The sequence below is a fragment of the Mirounga angustirostris genome, unplaced genomic scaffold (genome assembly GCF_029215605.1).
Source record: "Mirounga angustirostris isolate CCGP_5_RB_7025 unplaced genomic scaffold, mMirAng1.0.hap1 SCAF_12, whole genome shotgun sequence".
NCBI classification, from domain to species: Eukaryota; Metazoa; Chordata; class Mammalia; order Carnivora; family Phocidae; genus Mirounga; species Mirounga angustirostris.
Window position 1 is genome coordinate 23007745 of NW_026991720.1, and position 10438 is coordinate 23018182.

At 48.4% G+C, this 10438-nt stretch overlaps 1 protein-coding gene across 3 annotated transcripts in view; it reads right to left on the reverse strand.

The window, feature by feature from the left end:
* The window catches only part of TSPAN33 (tetraspanin 33), a 32596-nt gene extending 22606 nt beyond the window's left edge, over positions 1 to 9990 (reverse strand). For 2 of the 3 annotated variants that reach the window (XM_054505204.2, XM_045864296.3), the window contains exon 1: positions 9641 to 9989. In XM_054505204.2, coding sequence (XP_054361179.1) covers positions 9641 to 9742 — 102 coding nt within the window. In that variant the 5' untranslated portion in view covers positions 9743 to 9989. Of the gene's footprint in view, positions 1 to 9640 lie in introns of all 3 variants that reach the window. The other variant, XM_045864297.3, reaches the window with a different exon arrangement.
* Between the last annotated feature and the right edge of the window lie 448 nt (positions 9991 to 10438).

A 10438-nucleotide genomic window follows, 5' to 3' on the forward strand; every position in this document is an offset into this window, starting at 1 on the left:
ACACCCCGCAATATCGCCAAAGACCTCCTTTTGTGATGAGGATGGAGATAGACACTTCTTAGAATGGCTTTTCATATTCTGGCGAGAATGAAGCCTCACTGGAAATTTTTAAAAGCTAGACACAGTGTTTAAAATAGCTGAGTCTAGCAAAAGGCATGTTCCTGAAGAGTTGTCAAATTATATAAAATAACTTGCACGCACCAATACTTTTATCCTTATAGAAGGTGAGTAATCACCTTATAATGAAAATAGCCATCCCCTGGGCTCCTTGGGAAAATGGTTCAATCTACGACTGGAGCAGGAGATATACAAGATAAACCTGGGGTATCTCGTGGTGCCAGAAAGTAAGGAAATGCTCAAAAACAAACACTCCCCCCCACTACTGTGGGTATGCTAAAGTGACATCAAAATAAGTAAGTAAGAAATTATCACCCCAAACATAAAATAAATATCCATGAGTCCATACAGATAAAAAGGACTTAAATTTTTTTTAAAGAGGACTTAAATAAATAAACGAGGGAGAAAAGACAAATCTCCCAAATCAAGAGTCGGACGCTTAACCTACTGAACCACTCAGATGCCCCCCAAATCGAGGAAATTCTAATTCTGTCACAACCAACAAAAACCTAAGGAGACAGGACAACTAAATGAGATTTGGTATCCTGGATGGCATCCTGGAACACAAAAAGGGTGTTACGTGAAAACTGAGGAGATCTGAATAAAGTATGGACCTCAGTGATAATAACATTAATTGTCACGAATGTATACTCAGGTCACGAATGTATCATACTCATGTCAGATGTTGAGAGAAACTGGATGTGGGGTATATGGGGATTCTCTGTACTATCTTCTCAATCTTTCTGTAAAACTAAAACTGTTCTAAAAAAATGAAATCTATTTAAAAACAGCCATTCCCAATTTGTTAGGTGTTAGTTGGTTAGTAAATCCACAGTTTTTAATATCAGATTTTCCTAAACTGGGGATTCACTTGCATGCAATTTCACAAACTTTAATCCGGGGGGGGGGTGGCGAGAGGGTTGTCCTTACACCAAAGTATGGGGCAATGGATCTTTTTTTTTTTAAGATTTTATTTGACAGAGAGAGCACAGGCAGAAGGAGAGAGAGGGAGAAGCAGGCTCCCTGCCGAGCAAGGAGTCTGATGTGGGACTTGATCCCAGGACGCTGGGATCATGACCCGGGCCAAAGGCAGCTGCTTAACCGACTGAGCCCCCCAGGCATCCCCGGGGCAATGGATCTTAAAACAGTTCAGGTGTCAAGAGCACCACGAAGCTACAATGCTCTGTTAGTATAACCTATACAATTTTGACATACTAAATTCTTTTCTTAAACTTTAATATGCTATCACTGCTATCTAATTTACAGTCCATATTTACTTTTCCCCAATTCTCCCAAGAATGTCTTTTATAACTGTTTTTTAAAGATTTTTTTAAAAAGATTTTATTTATTTATTTGACAGAGAGAGACAGCGAGAGAGGGAACACAAGCAGGGGGAGTGGGAGAGGGAGAAGCAGGAGAGGGAGAAGCAGGCTTCCTGCTGAGCGCGGAGCCAGAGGCGGGGCTCGATCCCAGGACCCTGGGATCATGACCTGAGCCGAAGGCAAATGCTTAACGACTGAGCCACCAGGCGCCCCTTAAGATTTTTTAAAAAATTTATTTATTTATCAGAGGGGGGGATCGAGAGAGGGAGAGAGCCCAGGCAGGGGTTGCCACAGGCAGAGGGATAAGCAGGCTCCCTGCTGAGCCACTCAGGCATCCCTATAACCGGTTTTTGTTTTATTTTTCTTTTTTTCTGATCCAGGATCCCATCAAGGATCATGCATTTAGTGATCTTTAGTGATCAAGTCTCCTTTGGCCTGGAAGAGTTTTGCAGCTTTTTTCTTTTCTTTGGTTTTGGTCTTTCAAGACACTGACTTTTAAAAAACTGTGTTAAGGGGCGCCTGGGTGGCTCAGTCAGTTGAGCATCTGCCTTTGGCTCAGGTTGTGATCCCAGGGTCCTGGGATGGAGCCCCGCATCGGGCTCCCTGCTCTGCGGGGAGCCTGCTTCTCCCTCTCCCTCTGCCTGCCGCTCCCCCTGCTTGTGTTCTCTTTCTCCCTGTCTCCCTCTTTCCCTCTCTGTCAAATAAATAAATAAGTAAAATCTTTTAAGAAATAAAAATAAATAAAAAATTTTGGTAAAATACATATATCAAAAAAGTAACCATTTTGCAGGTCAGCAGCCTTAAGTACATTCACATTGCTGTGCAATGTGCAAGCATGACTGCTATCATGTGCCAGGGTTTCTTCATCAGCCCAAATAGAAATATTTAACCCATTAAGCAGTCACTCCCCCTCATTCCCTCCACACCTCCAAACCCTGGCAACCACAGGTCGGCTTTCTATCTCTATGGCTTTGCCTATTCTGCACATTGCCTATAAATACGGCTCTTTAGGTCTGGTTTCTTTCACTGAGCATAATGTTTTCAAGGTTCATCCATGCTGTGGTGTGTATTAGTACTTCATTACTTTTTATGGCCTAATAATATTCTGTTGTATGGACATAACACAATTTGTTTAGTCATTCACCCACGGATGAACATTTGAATTGTTCTCACGTTTGGGCTACTGTAAATAGTGCTGCTGTGAATGCTGGTGTACAAGTTTTTTTTTTTTAATACCTATTTTCAGTTCTCTTGGGTATATACCCAGGAGTGGAAATGCCAGGTCATATGGTAATTCTGTGTTTAATTTTTTGAGGAGTTACTGGACTCTTTTTCCAGAGTGGCTGCACCATTTTCCATTCCCACCAGCAATGTACCAGGGTTCCAGTTTCTCCACAACCTTGTCAATACTTGTTCTGACATTTTTTTGACACTGGCATTTTTATTTATTTATTTTTAAAGATTTTATTTATTTATTTGACAGAGAGAGAGGGAGACAGTGAGAGAGGGAACGCCAGCAGGGGGAACGGGAGAAGCAGGCTTCCCGCTAAGCAGGGAGCCTGATGCGGGGCTCGATCCCAGGACCCTGGGATCATGACCTGAGCCGAAGGCAGACGCTTAACAACTGAGCCACCCAGGCACCCCCCCCTTTTTTAGTAAGCTCTATGTCCAATGTAGGGCTGTAGCTCATGACCCCAAGATCAAGAGTTGCATGCTCTACCAACTGAGCCAGCCGGGCGCCCCAACACTCATTTTTTATAAGTCCAGGCCAGTTGCTTTCCAGCATATCCATCAGTTTGAATTTATCTGATTGTTTCCTGACAATTAGATTCAGGTGACACATTTTTGACAGAAAAATTACACAGATAATGTTGTGTCCTTCTCAATGTGTCATGTGAGGAAGCACAACATATTAATCTCTATCGTGGAAATAAGGAACAATTTACTAAGCAATGACAAGGCTGTTAAGCATATGTCTCTACATCTCATAAAACAATAATACAGGCACTACTCTAAATAGTTTCCTAGTTTTCCATAATATTTGGTTGCTCCTTGTCCTCTTCCCTTTGCCTTCTGCTAGCACTTGCTGGCAGATAAGCAGCCACAGATACTAATGTTCATGGGAGAAAATAGAAAATGGAGAAAATTCTCTCCATTATTTGACTTCTTGTCTTGCAAATTGCAGAAAGACAGCCATGATTTGGTGTTATGAGAAAAACCCTATTCTAGCCCCTGGAACACTCACGGCTTCGGGGTCATTATAATGCACTAAGGGAGGAAAGGTTATAGGGCCCAAGATGAAACTCTGAACAAAAGTTCTCCTGGCTCTAGTGCCCAAAAGCCAATAATTACAGGCAAATTGGCTCTTGGAGTCCACTTGGATTGTACCTTAAGACCAAGGTGGTGTGACAAGCCCTGAGAAGTGGACCCAGGGAAGGCTCTCGGAGACAACAGTGGGGTCTCTGTTCCCATGATAGATACAAAATGTCTCTGTGAACTATAAAATCTATAAAGACATCATTAAATATCACCTCTCTCTGGCTAACAGTAGAAATATGAGCAAAGGGGGTTTGAAGCTGAAGGAAGTCAGACTCAAGGTTAGCTAGCCCTCACCTAGACTCAATCCTCAGCTACTTGCCACTTGTCAGAAGGAGCACTCATCCTAGCTCTCCAAGCCCATCCCTAACAGGTGACCTCTAGGAGCTCTTTCTAGCAACAGTAATAGCTACCCTTTGTTGAGTGCTAAGGGTCAGGCACTGGGCTAGACTCCTTATACCTATTCTTTCATTGAATTCTGACCACAGTCCCAACAGAGTGTTAGTATCTCCATTTTACAGAACTGATGTTGGGAGAATTCAAGTAACTTTCCCCAGCTCCCTCAGAGAGTGAGCAGCTAAATGGGACAGAGGAACCTAAGTCTTTATGTCTCTGGAGCCTTGTGACCTGGCCCATGCTTTCACCTGGGATATCATGTGAGGCGGGAAGAAGCTGCCTGCAGTCCTCTTGGGGGAGTAGCTGATAATTTCCAAACTGGGTGGGGCTAAGGTGGGGCGGGGGATAGGAGAGCTCAAGGACCTGATGGTGCCAGCAGGGCCCAGAGGGAAGCCCCTGGAACAGCACCCTGGAAGGGGAAGACATGGCATCATGATGCAGGGCCCACCAGCCCCTGAGAGAAAGATCTGGCCTCGTCTGTCTCCACATTCTAAAGTCCAGTCTACACGAAGTGGGTGCATCTATCTCAAAGTCCTCTCCTCTTCTTTGGAATCTCTTCCCCTCTTCTTTTGAAGATGGTGGTGGGGGACAGACAGCTGCGAATAGAGTCATTCCCTGTGTGAGAGTCAAGACCTTGCCCCTACCCAGAGGGACGTGGGGAGGAAGGGGTCTGTACCTCTGGTTTCTCAGTCCTCTCTATGCTTATTTCTGGATAAGCCTGCTCAACCTAAAGCAGGGCCCCTTCTCTCACTGCCCAGGCTCTGCATGCCCTGGTCCTCATGTGGCCATCCCAGCACCATGGTTCCTGAGTTTCTGAGGTGACAACTATCTATGTCAAACTGGCTCTTGGCTTTCTCTCTCTGGATTGGATGGAATTGTCCTGCTGGAGTGGGGGAATCCACAGAACTCTTTCCTTTCCAATGTCAGGAGCCAACCATTTAGCTTCTCTTTAGGCCATGGCTGGTCTTGGTTTCCCAAGGTTATACATGAGGGATGGAAGTCCACAAGGGCTCACAGTAGTATAAACACTCAAACTATGGCCTTGGAGTTCCCAGCCTGACACAGAGTCTGCTATCAAGACCCGAGAGGTGTTACATGTTTTCTTTTATTCTTTTATTTATTTTTTCTTTCTTTCTTTCTTTCTTTTATTCTTTTAAAGGTTTCTTGAAGTTTATGATTTTCTAAGGGGTTCAAGGCAAACAGAGCTGTTGAGATAAGAAAGCACGTGAGGGGCTTGACAGCATAGGATATGTTTCTTGTCTTCATTTTTTTCTTTTAATTAAAAGAATGTGACTACGTCACTTATTACAGCCTGCCTAGTCTACAGGGAAAGGACGAGAGCTGGGGGTGGGGGCGGGAGGATGGGCTCTGCCTCCTAATGTGCTTAGGTGTGAGCGTGTGCGTGTGCTGAGGTTGTGTTAGGTGGTGGAAAGGGCCCCTGCCACTCAGGAGAGGTTTTTGCCAGGCTTAATGCCTGGTCGTTTCCTCATAGCTTCTGAGCCAGGTTACAACAGATGGTGCTGCAGGTGGTATGGGGCATTCTCACTGCCCTGGGGACTCCAATACAGTGGTCCTGGAGGGAAGAGTGGATTTCTTTTCTTTTTTTTTAAAGATTTTATTTATTTATTTGAGACAGAGAGAATGAGAGAGAGAGCACATGAGAGGGGGGAGGGTCAGAGGGAGAAGCAGACTCCCCGCCGAGCAGGGAGCCCAATGTGGGACTCGATCCCAGGACTCCAGGATCATGACCTGAGCCGAAGGCAGTCGCTTAACCAACTGAGCCACCCAGGCGCCCGGAAGAGTGAATTTCTTAAAGAAGATACCTCACTAGAGGCCTGGATCAGTCTAGGAAAGACCCGGATGGGGGTCCACATGTACTGCAGTGGAAATGAAAAAATCTGGGTGCTGTAGGTAGTAATTATGCATGGCCCTGAGGGAGATGTTGGAGGGGATGGCTGATCCGGCTTGGGGGGGGGGGGCGGTGCTAGGCCACAGGACCCAGTGCAGAAGAGAACACAGTTGGATCCCTCTCCCCACCCAAGAATGCTCAAGGACTTCCAGTTGTGCTGCATCTTGACAGACTAGTGTCCATAAGAGAGGGAGGAGGGGCATCATGCCTTCACCTGGTAGGGGCTGCTCCATCATTTGCCATTCAATAAGCATTCAATAAGTACCCAACCTGCCAAACTCAGCTGGGCACTGAGAAGCAAGAAGTGAATAAGGCAGTGTACCCTCGGGGGCCTGAAGTCTAGAAGAGGAGACATAAATAAACACATAATTGCAGCAGAGGTAAGGGATGTGACAATCAAGGTATATATAAGGTGTCATGGGATCCCCGAGGCATGGCCACCAAGAAAGCCTGAGCTGAGTCACAGGGACTGGAGGTCTGAGTTCAGCCTGACTCAAAACCACCCCAACTGCTGCCCTGGGTGGAAAAAGGACCAGCAAGGAAGATGACCGCTATGGGCAGCACTGATAATGTTCCTGCCAGTGTATGCCCAAGGCTGATAAAGAAATGTACCATGACATTGGTCTTCCCTCTGCACAGAGCTGTCCGACACAGGGAGGGGAGGAAAGTCAGCTACTTCTTAACTGAAAAATTGTAATACAACTTTTGGGATCTTGGAGCAACTCCTCTGGGTCATGGGATCCCAACAATCAGGGATCCAGCAGCATGATTCTGGGGAGAAAACCAGAACTCCTAGGCAAAAGGAGAAGTGAGATTTGAAACATGAACAGGAGGAATGGGTCCTGCTCCCAAAGAGGCCAGCAGCCTTCTGAGTCAGACTAAATGACCCAAGTAGCAGCAGGGATGAGCCAGTGCCACCACTGAGTGTGACCCCAGGCAATACTGGCTACCTTCCCAGTGTGTCCCAGCACAAACACGGCCAACATGGATGCCTCCTGGGCAGAACAGGGGAGTTTGATTAGGATGGTGAGAGACTACAAAAAAGAAAGCGCAGGAACCAGTCCCTGAAGGGTGGTAGGAAGAAAGAGGACCCTTGAACTGGGGAAGCAGCCCTTCATCTCCAACTGCTTTTGTGTGGAATGTAGCTCTACGACTCTGGGCCTGGGGGAGATATGACAGTCAGTAACACCCAAAAGGTACTGGCCTCTGGGAAGGTCAATGTCCCAGGGACACCAGGACACAGAGAGATGCATCCTTAGATCCAGTCCCAGGTCCTGAAGAAAGAAAACAGTCCCCAAAGTGATGCATTCATCTTTAAATAGTTCACAGAGGCCGAAAATTTTTCTCCTTTGGAGGAGAAAGATTAAGGACAGAGAGACAGATATATTGGCTTAGGGTCACACAGTAAATTGATGCCAGAAAGGAACTGGGCCTCTTGTCCTTCATTGTGCTATTTCTAGAGCCTCTGACTTTTTATGAGTCTAAAGTAGGGCCAAGAAGGGGCTCTTCTCTAATTTGGGGTGGTGCCAGCTTGGTTAGCCAGGTCCTCTGACCCTGAATGAATCATTTTTACCAAGGCAAATGGGCCTATGAAGCCAAACTCTCTCCCTGGCTGCAACCTCCCAAAGTCATTTGTCTGCTAAAAGGGGGGGATGGAACAGGGTGGGGGAAGTCAAAGAAAATGACCATGAACGCAAATGTAACAGATGCACCCAGCTGTTGCCGCTGGGGAACACAGATAAGGGTGAACTTCCCAAGGCTCCAAAGAAGAAGCAGAGTCTTGGCTGATAGAGGAACTCAGAATGAGGATCTGAGGTCCCTGGGATGCTAATGCTGGCTCTGAGGATGGTATGTCATCCCCCAGGATGGCATGTTACTGGCCTGGCACATTCAGGGAGCATGTAGGAGGGTTCACTGGGACTTGCCCTTAGGCAGGGAGTTTCCCTTAGACCATCCCCTAGCCCCGGCAGAGTGGTGGGGAGTTTTTCTTCTGTTCTTTCCTAACCTCCAGCTGAGGCCGACCCTAGACCATGGGAAGTTGAGTAACCTAGTAATACTAACTCCCCAGCTACAGTAGCAGTCATCTGGGCCACGGACTTCCCCTAGAGGCACTGTAGTTCAACAGAAAACCACTAGATCAAACTTACTAACTAGCTGTTAGACCTTGGATAAAACAATTAACATCTCTGTGCTTTAGTTTTCTCATATATAAAATGTGGGTGCTGGACAGAATGTCTTCTAGATTTTTTTTTTTTTTCCAGGTCTAAAACTGAGAATTTGTTAGGAAATGACTTCATTTTTCCCAGTACAGTGGCTGAGCTCTTATCACCACCTTCTGGGATTTCTCTCGTTTGTCCCAACAGGCTAGCACTTACGCACTTTGTGTCTGTTCTTCAAACCATGGCCCCTGTTAACCTTTCCAGCAACTGGCTTAGATGCCTGGTCTGCTCCCTCTCCTAGGAAACACATTTTAGACTCAAGCTTTCTCTCTCCTGCAAGTCTGAACTTTAGGTCTCAGGCTGAAATGGGCAGGGATAATGGGCACCTACAGCAGCTGCTCTGAGTGTGGCTGGAGCTGGAAGAGAATGGGGGATGGGAGAAGGACCTCTCTGTGTTCTCAAACCCAGAGGAGCTCAGGGACTCTATAGAAGTGAAACAGAATTGAGCTAGCATTTCATGATCTGGTCCAGGTGGATTCCCAGCTCCAGCAGAGTGTTTCTGCCATCCCTGATCATACTGGGTTCCATTTTATGGAGGAGGGAACTAGGGCCTACAGAGATGAACGTATTGCACAGGTTAGTCAACAACTGCAGGTTGGAGACAAGAATCCAGGTGGGCCCAGTCCAATATTTTTTCCAATTTTCCACGCTAATCATAAGATTCTGAAAGGATTGCTGGCCTTTCAGCCCAACACAAGGTCCAATTTAAAGAAGCTGAAGACTGTCAGGCTCCAGGGCATGGAGTCTGGTCCTGAGAAAGGTGGGGCCAAGTTTGGGACAGTGCTGGGAAAGGCATCCACATCTGGAGGCCATTCCTGCCCCTTCTCAGCCTTTGGGAGGAGGGGGGCACCAGAGGCCTCCAAAAGGAAAAGATGAAGCCCTTTAACGCATCCTCTCTGAGGTAAGGGGAGGGGAAGGTCTGGGTTTTCCCCCTTTCCTTTTTTTTCTTTGCTGTTGGGCATCCCAGCCCCCAGGCCTGAAAGTCCCCCAATCATGAATGTACCAGTGCATCTGCTTTGGGCCAAGAGGAAAACCCGCTTCTCCCGCGCAAACCCATTTTTCTGGCCTGTCACAGATGCTCATCCGATGACCAGAGGATACCCGTAAGTCTTTACTGAATCTCTTGCATTACCCTCCTCCTCCCTCCCGCAACAACCCCTCCGGACTCGGCGCCAGTATGGTGTCCCTCCCCAGGATAAATTACCCCAAAGTGTCATCACCCAGAAAACTAAGCAGTGCCGTTCACGACGCTCGCCTTGAACCTGGCATCCTGGGACGCCCCCTCCTCAGCCGTGGGCAGCCCACTGCACCCTCGAGGGGTGCCCTGCAGCCCAGGTGCCCCCGAGACCCCCACGACTCACCCAGAAGAGCATGTTGAAGAAGAAGAGCAGGTATTTCACCAGCGGGCTGACGAAGGTGAACTCCTCCCCATAGCCGGCCGGCGCCCCGGGTCTCCGGGCCATGGTCCCGCCGCCGTCCCCCCGGGGGCCTATCTCCCCGCGGCGGCCGGCCCACCTGCGCGCCCTGCGCCCGGGGGCATGAGCCGCGCCACCGCGGGAGCCCGGGAGGAGGGGGGGCTGCGCGGCGGTGGGAAGTGCCCGAGCCGTGCGTCCGGGAGGAGCGCGGGCAGGGCAACGGCGCCGCCACCGGAGCCGCCGGGAGTCGCGGGAGCGGCGGCGGGCAGCGTGAGCCGCGGAGAGTCCGCGGCGGCGGGAGGACCAGCCTAGCCCTCCCAGCTCCCAGGAAACCGGGCCCGCCCCTGGCCGCCCATTGGCGCGGCTTCCGAAGCCTGACTTCTCATTGGTCGGTCGCTGATGTCACTAAGTGTCCAGCCATCCCTCTCCTCCGAAAGGCGGGGGAGACACCTGTTCTGTGAGGGACAACTTGTTAAAGGGTCAGTGGTTCTGCCGCCTCTCCCGAGAAGGGAAGCATCCAGGCAGCAGCTGCTCAAGGAAGGAGGGATGAGATGGAATGCACACTGCATCACACACCCGTGTCCTCTCCCCGGTTGCTGTACACATACTATGCAAACACACATACGTTAAAATCAACAAGTACGTACGTCGTGTGTTCAGCAATGCGCCGACAGCTGTGGGAATACAAGAGAATAGAGTGAATCCCCGGGGGGTGACAATAAAATCAGGGAGACAAAACTAACC